General features: G+C 54.2%; 2 protein-coding genes across 2 annotated transcripts; both read left to right on the top strand.

Moving 5' to 3' along the window:
- Positions 1–808: 808 nt before the first annotated feature.
- Positions 809–10656, top strand: hephl1b (hephaestin-like 1b). Its single transcript, XM_053847775.1, has 20 exons — positions 809–1033; positions 2727–2971; positions 3481–3693; positions 3767–3979; positions 4042–4296; positions 5167–5335; positions 6047–6180; positions 6250–6381; positions 6461–6666; positions 6749–6884; positions 6971–7183; positions 7381–7594; positions 7648–7787; positions 7863–7988; positions 8113–8219; positions 8292–8517; positions 9524–9663; positions 9738–9891; positions 9962–9982; positions 10339–10656. Exons 1-20 carry the CDS (start codon positions 858–860, stop codon positions 10401–10403), a joined length of 3285 nt encoding a protein of 1094 aa, XP_053703750.1. The 5' UTR covers positions 809–857; the 3' UTR covers positions 10404–10656.
- Positions 10657–12970: 2314 nt separating this feature from the next.
- Positions 12971–20518, top strand: slc43a2b (solute carrier family 43 member 2b). Its single transcript, XM_053847391.1, has 13 exons — positions 12971–13179; positions 15109–15385; positions 15454–15509; positions 15581–15657; positions 16283–16375; positions 16438–16571; positions 17579–17769; positions 17848–17991; positions 18964–19078; positions 19154–19256; positions 19535–19608; positions 19684–19807; positions 19884–20518. Exons 1-13 carry the CDS (start codon positions 13020–13022, stop codon positions 20043–20045), a joined length of 1710 nt encoding a protein of 569 aa, XP_053703366.1. The 5' UTR covers positions 12971–13019; the 3' UTR covers positions 20046–20518.
- The last annotated feature ends 64 nt before the right edge of the window (positions 20519–20582 follow it).

Raw genomic sequence — 20582 nt, 5'->3', positions numbered from 1 at the left:
TCAATCCTTGGGATTATTTCCTGGTGAGGCTCAGTGGCTCCACACCCCCAACACACCCACCCAACAATCAGGCCACATCTGGCAAAGTGTGGCCCAGGGGCCAAATGCAGCCCTTTGCCTGTATTTTGAGGTCAGACTAAAGCCGTACAGCTGTTATGTCGTGATTTTCCTGACCGGTTTGTTGTTTCTACTTCAACTGCTAAACTGTTTTTTGTCTTTTCAATTGCCTTTTTTTTTCAAATTTCTTGTTTCACATGGAAAGAAAATGAAATAAATTACCCTTTTATCTTTCTTCGTCATCTGATCCATATTTTTATTTGGATTTATGTTCAAATCAAATGCCTGTAAAATGTAGTATATGCATAGGTTTCATGCCATGTTTACAGTGCTTAACAGACTTACTCCAATATAATCTTTTAGGTCCATATTGTGCTTGTTACTGTTCTGGACCCGCTCTGAGACTGTAGGTTTCACTTGGACAAACGGAAACACGGACTGAAGTTGGGCTTCACTCAGGGACCCAGACCTACGTGACGCAGAGTCAGGCCGGGCAGGTGCAGGCAGAGGGCCCCACGTGGCCCCTCAGCCACCTTTGATGATGATGATGATGATGATGATGGCTGTGTCAGCACTCGGCACATAAGTGGCGCTATGAGAGCGGCGCTCCCCGCAGGAGGCTCCGACCGTCCCGGATAAAGCACTCGACAACAAGGCGGTCGTTATCGCGGGAGAGTGGGGGCGGTCTCTCTCCCTCCCTCTCCCTCTGAAAAGCGCGACTGTCTCCCCCTCCGCTCCACTTACATGGAAACGTCCGAGCGAGTCTCGGATTTGTGGCTCAAAGTTGCTCCGGTCTGAGGATGTTGTGCGCGCCGCCGCCGCTGCTGCTGCTGCTGCTGCTGCCCGCTCTGGCCTGTGTTGCCCAAGGGCAGCTCGGCAGGGAGCGAGTCTACTACGTTGGTATCACGGAGGAGCGGTGGGACTACGCTCCGAGCGGAAAGAACCTGCTGACCTCCGTCGACATCGACGATGATGAGTGAGTTGGCTTGGATGTTGACCTTCTGTCTGCCGCGGGTCACGTGCTCGAGCGCGGCTCGTGTCTGTGTGTGTGTCCGTCATCGTCCAGTCAGTTTGTGTCGTTGTTTCGGAGGAAGACGTGACCTGCAGTCCGTCCGATTCTTCCTTTAAATCTCATTTCGCTGTCCAACGTTTCACTTAAAAAGAAGGGATGACATCACAGATGATCGCAATGGAAAGTACGGACATGTCATAGCATACTGAAAAAGTGGAGAAAACTGCTCTTGTTGCCCTGTTTGTGCTCTTATAATATTAGAGCCCCGAATCAGAACCGAGAAACCACCCGCCTGATGACGTCACTAACCCAGCACCAGAGCTAAGCAAGTACAACCAAAGGAGTCAAGAGCCAGGCTCACTACTGGCTGAAGTGTGGAGTGGAATGGTGATGATGATGAAGATCAACAAACTTGCAGGCTCGGAGCTCAACTGTCAGGACGGTGGAATGACGATGAGCATTTTCCACTCAGAAATCAGGAAGTGAATGTGGCGTTTTGAAGCAACGCTGGACTGGGTCCTGGGGTGACGGTGCTGAATCCTGCGAGCCCAGGTCCACTGTTGATTCATGGTGGACTGAACCTCTGCAGTCATCTGATGCGGCAGCACTCAAGGACACTCTTGTGTAACGCTGGAATTTCCTGGATGCAAGCAGAGTTTCCCGCTGGAGGTGGAGTTATCAGAGGCGTCTGAGCGGCAAGGAACTGCTTTGGCTCGCACTTTGGGTCCAGCCCACGTGTGAGAAACTCAGTTGAGTCCAGCGGTCAGTGGTGTTTACCGCCGAGGCCTGTTCCGTCGCCTGCTCTGTGGAACATGTCATCAGGAGGAGTGCAGCAAAAATCACTCCAGCTAGTATTAGAGGCTCCAAGCAAACCAGCTGAAGCCCTCCGTGAAGTGAGTCTCCAGTGGAAGCCAGAGGAACCCGAGGCTGCAAAGCATCATGGGATGGATGACACCCCCCTCTCCACCTGAGACTGGACGGCGCACTTCCTTACTGCGGTTCTGCATGTTCCTGAGCGAGGAGGAAGTGTGTCATGACAGTGAGGTCATGGGTTCCTCTCTCGTGAAGCTGAGCGGCTTCCTCCAGCTGCAGCAGGTTCCTCGCAGACATGAGCCTCCTCCCTGCAGCAGGGACAGGAAGCCTCTCCGTCCAGGAGCTTCTCCCACCTCTGCTCCTGGAGCTGAACTTTGACGTTGCAATCATCTCCCTCTGCAGCTGAAAACATGGTTCTGCTCGTACTGAGACACCAGTAAGCTCCTTTAGGATGGATCAGAGTGTGACCTCGACGTTGTCCACAACAAGAATGAAGCGAGGAGGAGAGAAGGTCGGCCACCGTCGCTCCTCACATCAGCGTCTCAGTGGGAGTCCTTGTGAGGTCGCGTGTTTCCACCAAACACTTTAGTTTCACGAACCAGGTTCCTGCTCTGAGTGGTGGGTCAGCCATTTTTGTAGTCGACTTTTAAGGAACTATAACTTGGTAAACATGAACACTTTAATCTCTCTGATGCTGAGCTGCTCCACGGGTGAAGACAAGTCAGCAGTGTTCGGACGCAGCTCGTGGGATGACATGACGACAGTGGTTGGTTCCGGCCTGAGGATCAGGGGTGTCGTGTGTCACTCTGTCAGACCGGTCTGCTTTTGTGTCCGGTCTCCGCAGAAACGCCGCTGAGTTTCTCCAGAACGGACCGGCGCGGATCGGCCGCGTGTACATGAAGGCCATGTACCGAGAGTTCACGGACGGCACCTTCAGAACCCGAGCGCCTCGACCCGCCTGGCTGGGCTACCTGGGTCCAGTGCTGAGAGCCGAGGTGGATGATGTCATCGTGGTCCACGTGAAGAACTTTGCCTCCAGGAACTACTCCGTGCACCCCCACGGAGTCTTCTACGAGAAGAACAGTGAAGGTACAGTCCTGAGTCCTGGCTTCTCCTGGCATCAGCCAAGGTTGGTGACGCTGCTGGCGCGCAGCTACTGAACCGCCTGCTGTTTTAGCTCAGCTGGAGGCAAGATGGTGGCAAGTGAAAGCCAAATGCTGGTGGTGTGTATCGTGTGAGGTGGCTGGCGAGCAGATCCAGGGTCAGACGCGCTGCGTGTTGTCATGTTCCGCTTGGGCTCCATCCTTTGACCTGTGACTCACTGGGGTCAGATGAACTGCTGCCGAGTCTGCAGGTGACCCACTTCAGCTTCAAGTTCCAGCTGGGTTTGGCCACGCCTGCCTCGCCGTTTCTCTTGAGCAAGTGGGGATTCCCAGACTTTGCAAAACTCTGTGTTTATTTTTGCCGTCACGTCCAGATAAGGAAGCGCAGATGAAAAAGAACGTAAAGAAGAGAGTCAGGACGTCCAAATGCAACAATAACTGAGGCAGGAACGTGTTTGTCATGAGTGCTGAAGACGTTTGCTGTCACTGTGGCAGGAGCTCTGTATCCCGATGGGACCCCAAAAGAACTCAAGCAGGACGACTCGGTTCCGCCGGGAGGGACGTACACCTACCGCTGGGAGGTGCGGCCGGAGTTCGCCCCCACAGGGGACGACGACAACTGCCTGACCTGGGTGTACCACTCTCACCTGGACGCCCCGCGGGACATCGCCTCCGGCCTCATCGGGGCGCTGCTCACCTGCAAGAAAGGTCCGCCCACTTGTCGCCGCCTCTGGTTCCGAAGTGCGTTGGCTGAAGTGCCTCGTCCTCCCTGGTGTGTCAGGAGTCTTGCGACGAGCCGGCGAGCAAGCGTCCGTGCTGCCGGGCCGCGTCACCGAGTCGGGACGGACGGACGTGGACCAGGACGTCTTCCTGATGTTCAGCGTGGTGGATGAGAACGCCAGCTGGTACCTGGAGGAGAACATCCAGGGCTGCACTGATCCCGCCAGCGTGGACCGAGAGGACCCGGATTTTCAGGAGTCAAACCTCATGCATGGTCAGTGCTTCCAGCGCCACTTCCTGGCCGCCTCACCGACTCATGGCTCTTCTCTCCGGCAGCTATCAACGGCTACGTGTTTGGAAACCTGCCAGACATCGCGCTGTGCCAGGACCGGCCCGTGGCCTGGCACCTGTTTGGGATGGGCAACGAGGTGGACATCCACTCGGCCTTCTTCCACGGACACACGCTTCTGGACCGCGGCCACCGCACCGACGTCCTCAGCCTCTTCCCAGCCACCTTCGCCACGGCCCAGATGATTCCCAGGAAGAGCGGAAAGTGGCTGTTAACCTGCCAAGTTAATGACCATCTGAAAGGTAGGAGGGCTGAACTTTGACCTCTGACTCACTCAGGAATTCAGGTGAATTCATTGCGTTGTGAAAAGCTCTCAGCTCAAAGGATGGCCTGCCGTGTCAGTCCAGACATTCCAGCGATGTTCTCCATGCTGACATGTCCTTGACTGAGTCCCTCCTTTCCCTGGGCTTTTCCAGATGTTTACTTCTCAACATAACTCTGTTCCCTGTTGGAACCACTCGCTCAGATTTCCATTCCTTTCTTCCCCCTGTGTATGACCGCGTTCCCACACACAATATTTTCTGTCATTTTTTCAAATATAATTTGACACAGTTTCAAAGGAGGGGAGTGGCGAGGGGCACCTTTTTATTGAAAGCTTCATGAAAGTAAACTGTGGATTTGTGACGTCACAATCATATATGGATTCATTTGTGACTTTATGGAATCGTGTTTCCGTTTCATTTATTTCTGAATCTGCAGGTGAATACTCCTGTTTATTGCCATATATATGGATGACCATTGTCTTTCGTCCACCTCCCCTCGAGTATTGATTCAGACACTCCCATGACCAGCCAGCCCCTCGTGTCGCTCTGCTTCCTCTCGTAAACCTGAACCTCTCTTGACGTGTTGGTTTGAAACCAGCAACGAATGACACTTTGAGCTTTATTTGTCACTCTTGAGGTGTTTAGCAGTCTAGTCAGGTCAAAGGTCAGCTGTCTCTCTGTAGCTGTGAGGAGAGCTTCATGTTGAAGTGACCAAACTTTCACGTCGTATTGCTGTGCATGAATCCTTCTTCTATGAAAGTGGGGTCAAAGGTCAGGCGCCAGGCTGACCCACTGTCCTCATGAAATGAAGCGTGCATGTGACCCAGTGCTGTTTGTTGACCTTGCTAGCTGGGATGCAGGCCTTTTATCAGGTGCAGTCCTGCGATAAGAAGTCCACCTCCACATCATCAGGCGGAACAGTGAGGAGTTATTACCTGGCAGCTGAGAAGCTGCTGTGGGACTATGCTCCGTCTGGAAAAGACCTTATCAGAAACGGCTCTCTCACTGAACCCGGAAGGTGGGTGGAGCTCTCGCCTCACAAACACATTCTGCCTTTATCTTGTGAAGGGGACCTACGTCGTGGTGCTAGAAACTCTGCCTCGGGCTTCACACTGGAACCCGGTGCCCAACTAACTTGTCACACCTCAACTCACTGTTTTGATGAAGTTCATTCGCTCAGAATTTTCAGTATCCTGAATCCTGAAATACAGGTCAAGAGTCAAGTGAAAGGGTTTTTCAATTTGATGGTAACCATCGTAACTTCATGGAGTTATTCTTTTTAAAAAAACACAAACGTGCTGCTGTTAATGTGTTTTTGTTCTTGCTAAACCAATTTCAGTGTAGCGGCCTGAAGCCTGCTTTATAATGTTTAAAAGAAGAGGACAGTGTTTGCCACGTCTACAGACGTGTGTCTTTTAAGAAGAGAAGAGTGGATACATCTAGTCTTGGCCGGGTTGAAGCCCACCGCCTCCTAAAGAAGATCTGTACAGCCAAAACGACAACCTCCTGCCACGAGACAATGGTGTTTCCTCGTCCAAGAACAGGAGGGAGAGAGGTTCAATGAGAGGAATGAAGGAAAACATGTTTGTTTTGAGGGTGGTTAAATGTGAAATCATGCGCTCTATCACAGAGAGGAATTGAAACACAGGTATCTACCTGGTCATTTTGTGCTGAGCTCCGCTCGGAGCGTGTTCAGGTCCCGGCGCTGACGCTGTCCGCTTCCCTTCAGCGCCTCCGAGGTGTTTTTCAGCTCTGACGGAGGCAAGATCGGCGGCCGCTACCATAAAGTGGTGTACCGGGAGTACACAGACCAGAGTTTCAGCTCGCCCAAGGCACCGGCGCCGGAGCACCTGGGACTATTAGGTACGGCAATCCCCCCCCCGCTCCCTTCAAGATCCCCGGCAGCTGAGTCCGTGGTCTGACCGCGCCCAGGTCCGGTGCTGAGGGCCGAAGAGGGCGACACGGTGAGCGTGACCTTCCGGAACAAGGCGGACCGGAACTACAGCGTCCAGCCTCACGGCCTGCACTACGACAAGCGCTTCCAGGGCAGCAGCTACCACGACGGTGAGCATGTGGTGGGGGTGGCTGAGATGGACGTCAGATCTTTGAGTCTCGCGCATGTTTTGCTTCTCTGGTGCCTCAGGCGCAGACAAGCCCGGCTCCCACGTGGCTCCGGGCCAAACCTTCACCTACACCTGGCAGGTCCTGGAAGGTCCGTCCTCATCGGACCCCCCCTGTATCCCCTACCTGTACTACTCTGCCACCCAGTCCGATATGGACACCAACTCGGGGCTGATTGGACCTCTGCTGGTCTGCAAGAGAGGAGTGCTGGCCAAGAGCGGACGAGAGGTTCGGAACCGAGCCACGGTGATGTTGGAGGAGGAGCCTGTAGAGCCGGGTCTGACCTCGGCGCCGGTGTGTTTCCCCGCAGGAGGGTGTGGACCGAGAGTTCTTCCTGCTCTTCTCTGTCATGGACGAAAACCAGAGCTGGTATCTGGACGAGAACATGGAGGCCTTCGGGGGGAACGATTCAGATGCCGACTTTGAGGAGAGCAACAAGATGCACGGTACCCAGCTGCCGGACGTGTTTGAGTGGCCCTCGCTGCCCGTCCCGGGTGAGAGCGGACTGATGCGGCGGTGTGTGTCCCTGCAGCCGTGAACGGACGGATGTACGGAAACCTGCCCGGGCTGGACATGTGCGTCGACGACAACGTCAGGTGGTACGTCTTCGGGCTCGGCACCGAGACGGACATCCACGGGGTGCACTTCGAGGGCAACACCTTCACCCGCCAGAGCACCACCCGGGACACGGTCAACGTCTTCCCACACACCAGCGCCGCCGTCGCCATGCGGCCCAGGAACCGCGGTCAGTCATCTGAACACACACTTGCTGTTGTCACACGCCACGTGAGCGGCTGGAACAGGAAGTGGTCTGCCGCAGAACGGGAAGTGGTTGAGGGAGGAGGGGGGTGTCCAGTGGCCCCTAACACCCGGGATATGAATTGACTTGCTGATCCCAGACATGACACAAGAGTTGAGCGTCTCTTCCCCGGTGGTGTCCAGGGCTCTTCCAGGTGAGCTGCAGAGTCACTGACCACTTCTCCGGCGGCATGAGGCACCAGTACCGAGTGCGGCGCTGCTCCGAGGCTCGGCCCAGGAGCCGTCCGCCTCCCACTCGGACCGTGGAGTACTTCATCAGTGCGGAGGAGGTGGAGTGGGACTACTCGCCGAGCCGAGGGTGGGAGCTGGAGAAACTCCACGCCACGCTGCAGGACAGGTGAGCTGGAGTCTGCAGACGCTCTGGAGGCTGCTGACCGCACCTGGCCTCAGTCCAGGAAACGTGTTCCTGGCTCAGGGGCGGAACAGGATCGGCTCGCGCTACAAGAAGGCCGTCTTCCGGGAATACTCGGACAAGGACTTCACGGTGAAGAAGGAGCGGCCGGCGAGCCAGCGCCACCTGGGGATCATGGGTGAAGCTGCAGTCCATTTGGGTTTTCCTCTGGAATCTCACCCTCCACTCACTCACTTCTCCTGCCCTCACCAAGGTCCCATGATCAAAGCCGAGGTCGGGGAGCGGATCCAGATCACCTTCAGGAACAAGGCCAGTCGGCCGTTTTCCATCGCGGCGCACGGCGTTGTCAACGACGCCGCTCACATCCCAGTCGAACCAGGCGAGTCACCGCCTCCTGTTGCTCATCAGTGGAGTTGGGCCAAGTCTTTGAACCGTGTCATCACCCGAGTGGAGATGCTGCTGCGAGTGAAAGCGTTCCTGGTCTGAGCCTTTGTCCTCTCCAGGGAAGTTGATAGAGCTGACGTGGGACGTGCCCCCGAGCTCTGGTCCCGGCCCGTCTGACCCTAACTGCATCTCCTACGCCTACTTCTCCGACGTGGACTTCATCAAGGTGCCCCACCGAGTCCCTCAGGGTCCGGCCAGTGACGCCCTGCTCACGGTGTCTCCGTGTCCCCACCTTCAGGACCTGTACAGCGGGCTGGTGGGGCCTCTGCTGGTCTGCAGGCCCGGCACGCTGCGCGGCAGCGGCTCGGACCGGAGGCGGCACGACGTGGACCAGGAGTTCGCGCTTCTCTTCATGGTCCTTGATGAGAACCAGTCCTGGTACCTGGACGAGAACGTTAGGACCTACATTGGTCGTGAAGACTTCGAGCGGGACGAGGAGTTCGAGGAGAGCAACATGATGCACGGTACGCTGCCCTCTGCTGCCCCCTACAGGCGGCCTCCCTCTTGTTCCATCCTTCACAACGTTGAGCTCCAGGGTCCTGCCCACTGCACAAAACCGGCATGAAACATCAGGAGGGGGAGAGAAACAAACAAAAAAAATACCATTTATCTTCACTCACTCGAGGAGAGACATCTGTAAAAGCATCAGTAAAAATGAAGAAACTAACGTAGAAACCTAACGTAGACTGTCATTATGGCACCATCCTGTGGTAACTTTTTGTAACTGCACGTTATCTTAGCGACGTCTTGAATCTTCTCAAGTTCCGTGAAAATGAGGACAAGAGGCAGAACAGATACTGTGAGTCTGAAATAAGCCTTTGGTGTCACTCAGATGACACAGGAGCTGCTTTCTTGTTCCTTCACACCCGTCTCCACAGGGTCATCCGTGTCAACACAAGCCGACAGAATCACATTGAACTAATGTGGATTTTTTTGATGAGAAATATCTCCCTTGTTGCATTACTGGTCACATGTAAAATGTAAGGTCTAGACATTGTGGCCAGACTCACTCATTGATATGATACACTCAAATATTGAGACAAATGAAATGAGAGATTTATCACAGGGTGACGTTGCCTCAGAAGGATATAATACAATATGATCGAGTGTTCTGTTCAGAGCATATTCAACGGTCCGCTTTGAAGGAGCCTCTCTCGCTCCCACAGTGTTGTGGCTGAAGTTTTGTGGCCTGTTTGAGACGCGGCGCTAAAGACTGAGTCACTTCAGTGTGCAGGACCCTTGCGGCTGCAGCCGGGGCTTCTCATTGGTCCTGTTAGGAAGGGCTCCCACCACACACACACACACTTACTCTGTGTCCCATAATGCGCTGCAACAGCTTCTCACTGTGCCTTTGATGATGGTTGAGCTCACCTAGTTCAGCTGCCTCCAGAGTGACACCTCCAGCAGTCAACGTTGCTATGGCCACGGAGGCAGCTCAGGTCAGAGGTCAGTGGAGCGTCTCTGCCGCAGGCATCAACGGCTGGCTGTACGGGAACCTGCGAGGGCTGGAGATGACTCAGGGTCAGACGGTCAACTGGTACCTGCTGGGCATGGGCAACGAGGTGGACATGCACACGGTCCACTTCCACGCAGAGACCTTCACCTACAAGGTGACCCCCGCAGGGTGGGCTGCCCGGAGCCGCTGACCCGCCTCTCACGCTCGCCTCTTTCCTGCTGCGGTCAGACGGACCGCGTCCACCGAGCCGACGTCTTCGACCTCTTCCCCGGGACCTTCCAGACGGTGGAGATGGTGGCTGGAACCCCCGGCACCTGGCTGCTGCACTGCCACGTGACCGACCACATCCACGCCGGCATGGAGACCACCTTCACCATCAAAGGTTCCTCTGCTCCCCGCCTGCCGTAGGTCCAGGCTCCTCGCGCTCACGCACTGTGCTTCTGTCTCCACAGCTGCAAACAGCTCCACGCCAGGTAAGCTGCAGACACGGGTCACGTGGGGCTGGGGCTGGGGCTGGAACAGAGTCAAGTTCGGGTTTAACACGGGCTTCAAAATGTGAAACTTTTTATAGTCACTCGAGCAAACCGTGTGTGGGTGTGTGAGAGAGAGTTCTGCAGTGCCAGAAGGATGTCGGGGCCCCTCAAGCTGGACACTGGTCAGGCGTGTGGAGGCCCCCCTGAGGCCTGCAGCCGAGCGAGGGCGCGGGGGTCAGCTCCTGTTCTTGTGACTGTTGTTCCGCTCGGATGTTCTGAACCTCTACACTGCTGTGTCTGGCCTTCACAAGGTCCCGAGTCTCACGTCCCGTAACCTCTCATGTTTCCCATCGCAGCTTTGAGGAGTGGGTCGAGTGAGATGCTGCTGCTGCTGCTGCTGCTGCTCTGCTGCCTCCTCTGACCGCCGCCGTCGTCGCCGCTCTCACGAACACTGTACTTAGCTGTGGTAGCCTGCGTTGGAGCCTCGTCGTGGCGCCCTCGGACGGACGGACACTCCCGATCCGTGTCATGTGTCTGCTCCTGCTATGTTGCACTTTCTCCGTCAGGTGGCGCCAAACCCAAGTTACTGCCGTGCAACACAAACTTGTTGTTGACCTGAAGGTGAATATCGTGTCTTTGTCTGCTCAATGATTGAAATAAAGTTGATGTGTGGAAGGAGAGGCGGATGGGTTCAGTGGTTTCTCGGAAACTGGGTCTCAACTATCGACACGGGTGAAGAACTTCCATCCATCTGCTCCTGGTTATCGGAACAGTCCAGATGTGGTGACCTTTGGCGGCGACAAATGTTGAGCAGATCAAACATGATTGACAGCTACTTGTTGGTTGGTTCGTGTGGACTCGAGCGTGTGTCATGATACCACACCATGATGTGTTTTTCTGAAAATACAACGAGGAAAACATCACTGGGAAAATTAACGTTGTGAGAGGATGCAGGATTTTTTTAAAAGCAGAAACTGGAGAACAAATTGGATTTGTGGCTGTGATACATTGCAACATCAGAGAAGAGGAAAGATATTTAGCTGAAAGGTGAAATTTCTGACACCATTTTCATTATTGCTTTCAAACAAAAATACATACTTAAATAAATCACCGGGCGAATGATTTGAAAAGTGATATTGTGAAAAGGCTTGCTGTCATGAGCGTTTTCAGAAGACATGAAAACATTTATTAGTATTCAAATGTGTCAGTGAAAAGTTCAGCATCTGGTTATTTTTCTCTTTGTGGTGGATTTATTTTAAATTCCGGTCCATTTCTATGGATCTAATGATGCTGTTTCATGTCCTGATCTGCGTTCCAAGTGACGCTTTCTCTGGCTGCGTTCCGAGACGAGCCACGAGGGGGAGATCATTGTCTCTGCCGCCGGGATGAATCGCCGCGCTGCTGAGCATTTCCATCCGAATGGCGTCCAGCCCTGCTGATGCGATTGGGCCCAACCCTGAGCGCATCAGCGCCAACAAAAGGAGCGACACATCTCACCGTCGATGGCTCATCCATCATGTTAATGTGCGGCATCGATCTGCATATTGATCGTCGCGAGTCACGCAGCAGGAAAAACAACTTTCTGAGATAAACTTTCTGAGAGTGTCCTGCTTACGAAACCGCCCCCATGTTCAAGAATATCATCGACCCCTCGCCAGTAAAGCCGCTGAAACTGACGCGTAAAAGGCAGCTGCGGCGCCTGCTGACGCCGCCGGCTCGTGCTGCTGTTGACCCGCAGCTGGCACCACACGAGGCACCCGCAGACACGGAGGGGTTTCCCCATGTCGTAAACACTTTATCTGCAAAAGTGCTGATGTCAATAAACTATTTCTTGTTTACCCGCAGTGGTCCGTCAATAGCTGGCATTGACCAGTCTCCCCGCTGTTTTCCTGGAATTACTTCATCAGTCTGTGGCATTGGAGTCCAATACTTCTTGATGTTATTCAGGTGCAGCAGCTCAGGGGCGACGTTTAAAACACATGAGTGTGAGCATTTGAAGAGTGTCATTTGCTGAGCTGTTTGTTTTCCTCGGCCTGACATGAGCTTCTGTTCAGAAGGCAGCCTGCTGAGGCAACAGCAGCAGCAGCAGCAGGCTGGACTGTGAGACCTCCTGGGCACATAAACAGCCTCCGGCCTGATAAGGCAGCACACGGCATCAGCAGATCCCACAGGTGAGGACTCCTTATGTAACCTGAAGGAGGCCACCTGGCTGACGTTTGTGGGGCCCGGCCCGGCCGACCGACCGACCGCGCTGGTGACAGGAGGCCCCGGGTGCCACGGCCCGGACGGAGCGGCACCACTGGAGACGATCTTTGGCCCAACTGTTAATGATTGGCTGCTTGTCAGAGCGAGGCTCGCGGTGCTGCCTGACACCAGTGATCTTCTCAATCATCATCTCATCATCATCATCAGGGGAATGAGATTATTGCAGCAGTAAACAGTCACAGCTTCCATCTTCAGCACATTCTCTTGCTGTAAAATCAATGGTCTTCACTGACTGACCTGGAAAACACACTTGTTTAAAGCCATCACCAACAATGAAGGACTTTTTAAGTCAGTTAAAAGAACTTGAGACCAGTTTTGTTCCGTTCAAGCTTTCAAGTTCATTTCCTTTTGTCTTTGTTTCCACGTTTTTTTATTCAATCCTTCTCTTGTCGACTCCAGTGTTGAGTTTGAACACGTGTTTCATAGACAGAACGGCATACGTACTTTCTTTATTGACCTTATGCGGGACCGAACATGCCTCCTCCAAAGCAACATGTTGAGAAGCGGTGAGACTGTGGCTCATCAGCGCGCACTTCACGGGCCCCGCCCAGTTGATTGAGTTTACAGGAGCAAACATGGAAGCTCCAGATAAACATCTCATCACAATCATTGAAAGGGGTTCAAAAGTCAGCCCAGTCCTCCCCTGACCTGCCCCGGAGAGGCGCGGTATAAAGCTCCCCTCCCCTGCGCCCGAGCCTCCACAGGTCCGCTCCATCCCCAGTCTTCTCGCTCGCGTCTTCATCTGCTGCTCCACCTCCACCTCGGCTCCACCATGGCTCCGACCCTGGCCACCGCCTTCGCCCGGCGCTGGTGGATGGCGGTGACGGCCATCATCGAGAACTTGCTCTTCTCGGCGGTGCTCCTGGGCTGGGGCTCGCTCCTCATCATGCTCAAGTCCGAGGGCTTCTACTCCTACATGTGCAGCGACCAAGGTGAGTTCCCGGCGCGGGAGATGCCGAGGGCGCACGGAAAGAGCCGAACGGCAGAGACGCTCCCGCAGAGACTGAAGGGCGCCTCTTGGTTGCGCTTGTACTCGCCAAGTGTTTCTCTGAAATGCGTGAAGCCATTGTCACCACTGAGCTTCACAGTCCGGTGCTTTGATTAGACGTGGAGATCGTTGATATTCAAAGGAAAACGCTCTTGAAAAGTCTCGCTGCCGTTTGTCATGAGGAGAAATTCAAACGCCACTTTCCCGATCTCAGCGCTAAAACTCACAAAATCCGCTCATTTCTTGCCTGAACGGAGGCAGAAACACCGAGGTTGCGGCGGACTTCGTGTCGCCATATAAACCTCTCCTTTCAACAGCGAGATTTCCCACCGGTTATTGAACGCAGCGCCAGGACGCTACACTCTTTATCATGCGACGTATCCGGTTTCATTCCGGTTATTTGCCTCCAGATGATTCTGGAGGTGTAACCCGAGTCAGTTTTCTGCCCAAAAGAGGCGTTGGCTTCGCGGACTCTGGAGGCGCGTATTGAACAGAGGGGCCAATCACAAGGCTCCCTTGTTGTCTGTGGCGCTCAGGTGATGAACACAGGTGATGTCCCACACGGGCGGGCACATTAGATGAAGGGAGAGCCTTGAGAGTGAACTCAAGTCCCGCTGAGATGACTGCGTTAGCCATCCCAGGAGTCCTTATCAGCTGCCAGTGATGTAAGCGGCAGCAGCTCAGCGCTCTGGCCACGTGACGGCGGCTTTTATGAGCGGTAATATGGCCGCTAAAGTCCAGCGATAAAGGCCCGGGAGGCCTCATCACTGATAGTGAAGTGATGAGCACAGGCTCCGCGGTGATGACTCAAGGAGAGTTGGTCCAGTCAGCCACCACAGACAGGATCGGCCTGTATCCCCTTGTGACACCCTTGTGTTTCCCAGGCGGCGTCTATACAGCGCTGAGTTTCAGGGTCTCAGATTCAGCAATAAATGACCAGAGTGGTCGGCCGAACGCTGGAGGCCCAGTCAACATGTAACTGCTGCTTGTTCACATGACGCGCTTCTGTCAATGTTCTGCTGCGGCTCCAAACGTGGCTCTGCAGACATCGTCACTCTCCTTGCTGTAATGCTGCTGTCTTCAGAGTGTTATTACGAGTTATTGTCATAGTAATTACACACTGACTGTGATCCGACTCGCAGACATGGTCACAAAACTCACATCAACATTAACTTGTGAGCTCAATTGCTGTGATGATTCAGGGCCAAAGCTCCACCACTCGACAGCGTTGTCTCCGTCTCTCATCGTCTTCTTCTTTCTTTCTTTCTCTGTGGGCTTCTCCCTTCAGTGGTGGCCTCAGCGGATCATCTTCCTCCATCTCCCCCGGTCCTATGCTTCCTCTTCTCTCAAACCTCCAGACCTCATGTCCTCCTTCACCACCTCCATCCATCTCCTCTGTGGCCTTCCTCTCCACCTTCTGCCTGGCACTTCCAACATCTCAACATCTTCATCTACCAATGTACTGGCTCTCTCTCTCTCTCTCTCTCTCTCTCTCTCTCTCTCTCTCTCTCTCTCCTCTGTACATGTCCAAACCATCTCCATCCAGCCTCTCTGACTTGGTCTCCTGAAGACCTGAGCACATGTGCTGTCCCTCTGATCCTCTCATCATCCTGCTCTCACTCCCAGAGAGAAGCTCAGCATCTTCATCTCTGCTCCCTCCAGCTCTGCCTCCTGTCTTCTCCTCAGTGCCACTGTTTCCAAACCATACAACGTGGCTGGCCTCACCAGCCTTCTGGACCCTTTCCCTTTCATCCTTGCCGACACCCTTTTGTCACACGTCACACTTTACTCCAATGATTCCATATTGTCTGCACCTGCTTCTTCACCTGTTCCTCATACTCTCCATCGTGTCTCATCATCGCCGTCTCTTCAGGAAACAGCAGCAGCTACAACATCTCGGTGGCTCCCACCAGCGACCCGGACGAGTACGCTGAATACATCGACGGCGAGCTGGCGGTCCTGGAGGACCCAGCTGTGCAGGAACCTGGAGATGGCCTCTTGAGAATGAACGGGTGGCTGATCTGTAAGGAGCAGGACGAGATGTTGAACCTGGCCTTCACCGTGGGCTCCTTCCTGCTGTCCGCCATCACCCTGCCGCTCGGAATCGTCATGGACAAGTACGGCCCTCGCAAGCTGCGGCTCCTCGGCAGGTAAGGACAGGCGACCCCTTTGCGACCTGGTAAGCACGCGTGTCTGACCAGCCCTCGTCTCCCCGCAGCACCTGCTTCGGACTGTCCTGCCTGCTCATCGCCTACGGAGCCTATAAACCCAACGGTGAGTCGCGGCCCTGGGTGTCTTCATCTACCCTGCGAGAGGAGATTCTCATGTGACTCTGTCTCTTCCAGAACTCTCAGTGCTCATATTCATCGCTCTGACCTTCAACGGGTTCGGAGGCATGTGCATGACCTTCACTTCTCTCACAGTAAGTGCTGTTCTTGGAAATAAAACCATGACTGGGTGAAGCTGCTGCTTGGAACTGGAGCCCGGTGGTGGACGAGTTGGCCATCCGTTCTTTAGACGGGAGCATGGGGCGAAAAGGTCGTGCTGGTCCAGGGTTCACCAAAAGTCTGGCCAATACTTAGCGATGCAGAGGAGCGATCAAACAGCGGGGAGTCATTTGAAGTGCGCTGGAAACTAGAAGCAAGAGCTGCCCCCCTCCAGCCCCCAGCATTCCTCCTCCAGGGCGACCATGTCCCCGGAGATGGCTCACTAAACCTCCTCCATCCCCACTCAACTGTACCTCACCCACCGTCATTATTTACCGCACCACTTTGTGCCCTGTTTCCCAAATGACTGGTGGCGTTGGGGTCAAGGGTCGGCCCCGCTGGGACCTGTTTACACATTTCCTGGGCAGCTTGGATGTAATTGGGCAGAGACACACTGAGACGTATTGTTCGCTGCCTCTCTTACGCAACAGCTTGTTGCTGTAGAGGCGCATGGGAGCAGAACACTTGTGGCTGTTCTGAGGTCCGTCTCATATTCTCTCCGACCTTTTGTGCGGGTGCGTGAGTGAGGCCGAACACTGACAGCAACTCTGGTCTCTGCAGCTGCCCAACATGTTCGGGGACCTGCGCTCCACCTTCATCGCCCTGATGATCGGCTCCTACGCCTCCTCCGCCGTCACCTTCCCTGGAGTCAAGGTGGGTGCCGGTCTCTGCCCCATGAAAGGTGAAGGGCTCCTCTGACGCCGACTGTGTTGCAGGTGATTTATGACTTTGGCGTTCCTTTCATCACGATCCTGGTGGTGTGGGCGGCTTGTGCTGGGCTGGTCTTCCTCAACTGCTTCTTCAACTGGCCCCTGGAGCCCTTCCCAGGACCGGAGGACATGGACTACACGTGAGTATTTCATGAGCTCGGCTATGATCTGGTGCCGGAATTCAACTTCCTCCAGTCACTTTGGAGTCACTCAAGAGATCAGATGCTTCATCATCAGATACAAACAGTCTAAGACATGAATGCTATCACCAATAAACTAAACTCATATCATGAAACCACCCGGGGTGGAAAACCAGCCCAGCCACGGAGCAACGCGTCACATCCACCGACTTATTTCTAGGGATGCTCCGATCACCGATACCGATCACATGGATTGACAATGAATTTGTCATCCAAATGATGAGACCTTCACTGTCCATGATGTGAAATCATGAACTTTAAATCATTTTAATTCAGACACCTTTTAATATAACTCTTCAAGGAGGCCGTGCAAACAACAGCTGAGAGAGTCAGCTGGGTGAAATGAATGATTATTTCTTATGGTTCCGACAGCTGCTGAGGAAGCAGCGCTCTCACTCTCATGAGCCCAGAAAACTCTCTGTGCTCCGTCAAGTGCTGGAGCTTTACATGCCGTGTTTCATTTGAAGGCGCTTCCCTGCGCAGCATTGTCCCCTGCATCTGCTGCAGGATGCAGCAGTTGTCACACCTGATCAGGTGTGACAGGTAGTGACGCTGATACCGGCCCATCATGATCTGTGGGCGATCGACCGGAGCATCCCTAGCTGTTTCCAACACTGAATGATCTGAAGTATGAACACACAGGGAACTGACAGTTAGCTCATGATAGTGTGAAACACCGGCGTCAGAAACTCCTGACGTTGAAGGTTCTGACCACTGGTGCCCAAATAAAGCCGTGGCCTTCACCATAAAAGCAGCGTAGCCAAGTCTCAGCTGGTGAGGAGGTTACTGCTGTCGCTGGATGGACGTGTTATGTAATTCACTGCACCATAAAAGTCCGGGGTAAAGTCCTTCAGCTGGCGTCTGCTCAGCACTGAGCCAGTGGTGCAGCTTCACACGGAAACATGAGTCAGTTCCAGAGTCCATCTCATCCTCCTCTGCGTCCCCAGGGTGAAGGTCAAGTTCAGCTGGCTTGGATTCGACCACAAAATCACAGGCAAGCAGTTCTACCAGCAGGTGACCACGGTGGGCCGCCGACTCAGCGTGGGCCACAGCCTGAAGCAGAAGGAGCTGGCCACCAAGGACGGACACAAGCTGTGTCTGTCCACCATGGACCTGGAGGTGGCGCCGCAGGAGCAGAGTAGGGCTCTTCATCTTCACGCTGGCCGGCCCGTGTCGGTGGCGCCGCTGACCTCCGCTGTGACCTCTCTCCTCACAGGCCAGTCCTTCCTGAAGAGCATCCTCAGCCCCATCTTCATGCTCAGTCTGGTCACCATGTCGGTCACTCAGCTGCGTCTCTTGTTCTACATGGGAGCCATGAACAGCGTGCTGGAGGCGCTGAGTGACGGAAGCCTCGACACAGGTGCGTGCAGAACACACCCTCCGCTGACACCTGGGTGCCTTCACCATGCTGTTCTTCTGCGCCATCGAAAGCCAAAACGTGCCGTCCGACCGGGAATGGTGTCCTATCACTAGCTAGGTGCCAGAATTCCAGAGATATTCCGGGTTTTGTGACCATTTTTTCCCCAATGAAAATGAATGGGAGGATTCAACACTTTTTGCCTCTACTTCAACAATTCACAGCTCCCCAAACTTTGGCGTAGAAACTCAGCGGCACTCGTCCTCTGTCGCCCTAAAAAACAGATGGGATCCGAGTTGTATTGTTGGCCCACATATCGGCCTCGAAGAACCCGAGATTTGGCAAAAATCGAAAAGTTAGAGTGAGCTATCAAACTGGTTAGAGCGGAGCAGAGCAGTCGTCATATTCACGTTTATCTAAACTGCCATTGTGGCCAAACGGTGGGACGCAGAAACATGGAAATCTCCAGTTCTGTAGTCACACTTGTCCTCTCGTGTAAAACCTGCTCAGAATTACTGCAGCACTTTCAGAATTTGCGCGAGAGTTGCCAACGAGAGCTAAAAACCTGTTTTCACCCCATTGAAAATGCATTGGAGCTCAGTGGCTGCTGCTCTTCTCGAGCTGTTTGCTGCTCAACAGCAGCATGTGGTTTGTTCATGCTGCGACCCACCTGCTACAGTCCCTCACCACCTCCAACGCACCACCATGTCGGCCCAAGTAGAGACCTGAGGCACTTGTGCTGCGGTCCAGAGAGTAGAGTTTGTCCTTGCTTGTCCCGTCCGTCAGGTGCTTGGCTTTTCCATTCAGACCTCCAAGTGTTCCTTGGGTCACTCATTAACTCACCCCCCGCCACCACCCCGTGTCTTTGTTCACGTTCTTTTGACCTGTCGTGCATCACTGCGCTGGATGCACGTCGCCATCGCGGCTCTGATCAACAAACGCAGCAAGCTGACCTCCGACCTCTGCCTCCAACAGTCAGCCTGTACTCCTCCATCTTCGGGGTTCTGCAGCTGCTCTGCCTCATGACCACCCCAGTGATCGGCCAGATCATGGACTGGAAGCTGAAGGAGTGCGACGACGGCGTCAGCAAGTGAGTTGCGCCGCAGCCGCCGGGTGGCATCAGAGGGTGAGCGCTGGCCTGACCTTGACCTTCTGCTGTTTTCAGGAAGACGCAGAAGGTGACCAACGCCCTGAGGGCCTTCATCCTCACCAACCTGCTTCTGGTCGGATTTGGAATCACCTGCCTGGTGCCCAACCTCCCCCTGCAGGTGAGACACTAAACATGATTGTTACAGAGGTCAGGTGACCGTCCGTCTTTTAGCAAGTACAATTCCAAAACTGATTTGGAGGAAGTTTTCATGAGAGCGATGGCAGCCAGAGACGGTGTGTGTTGTGGACCAGGACTGCCACCTGCTGTCCGTTTGAGCTCACTGCTATCAACCGCGTCTGGACCTGTGGATCCACTGATGCAGGCAGATGACTTGGCTGAAGGTCCCAGAGGGAAAGAGCAGTCTGTCCTGTTGTTCATCCAGCCTCTTGTTCCCAGATTGTGTCTTTTGTGCTGCACACCGTGGTGAGAGGCTTCATCCACTCGGCCGTCGGTGGCCTCTACGCTGCTGTGTAAGTAAAGCTGGCGCACCTGCCGTGGCCCCTCGGCGTCAGGAGTAACGGGCCCCTCCTCCTCCTCCCCCTCAGGTACCCCTCCTCCCAGTTCGGCAGCCTCACCGGCATGCAGTCCCTGGTCAGCGCTCTCTTCGCCCTCCTGCAGCAGCCGCTCTTCCTGGCCATGATGGGCCCCCTGCAGGGAGACCCCTTCTGGGTGAGTCCGCGTGGGACGCGCAGAGCCGCGGCGCCGCAGCTCGTTGGCTAAATCCCTGTCGGCTTCGCTCCTCCAGGTCAACATCGGCCTCCTGGCTCTCAGCATGCTGGGCTTCCTGCTGCCGCTCTACCTGCTCTGCTACAGACACACGCTGCACAAGGAGCAGCGGCAGAAGGAGGTGGACGCCAAGATCTACATCAAAATCAACGGCGCAGAGAAGCCAGAGGCCTTTGTGTAGAGACGGACGCCCGGAGCGAAGCCGTCCACGCGCGTCACTGTGAGCGGAACACCAGAGGAAAGACTGTGAAAGGAAGGAGGCTCGCCCTCCGTCGTCCCCCCAACGCCTCTCTCTTCCTTCGCCTCACTCATTTCACCTCGTCCGCTGGTGGATTTGTTTTCATTTTTTTGCTCGCGATCACGAGGTGCTACATCAATTCCAATCTAAACAGCACAAACAATTTCTCAGGGTTGAGCTGGCGAGCTCCGGCGCGGCCGCTGCTCCTGCTTTTCTTTCTCCCTGCCACCAGTGCCTTTCTACTCAGCAGCCTGTCAAAATAAAAGTCTGTAGATGCTTGATATTTAACTGAGTTCACAGGTATTTTTGTACGTTTTTTTTTTTTTTTCATTCTTTAAATTTTGTGATGATGATGTGTGACGTTTCTTTTTTAACATGTTCTGTTCAGCGTTTTGTTTGAGGATAATAAAATTGATTAGAAATAAAGTCCATCGTGTCTCTTGTTTACACAGCTAAATCTCAAGGGTCAAACCAAGGCCT

Source organism: Synchiropus splendidus, chromosome 17 (assembly GCF_027744825.2).
Source record: "Synchiropus splendidus isolate RoL2022-P1 chromosome 17, RoL_Sspl_1.0, whole genome shotgun sequence".
Taxonomy (NCBI): Eukaryota; Metazoa; Chordata; class Actinopteri; order Syngnathiformes; family Callionymidae; genus Synchiropus; species Synchiropus splendidus.
The sequence above is the reverse complement of the archived record's forward strand: the minus strand, read 5'-3'. Positions and strand labels throughout refer to the sequence as shown.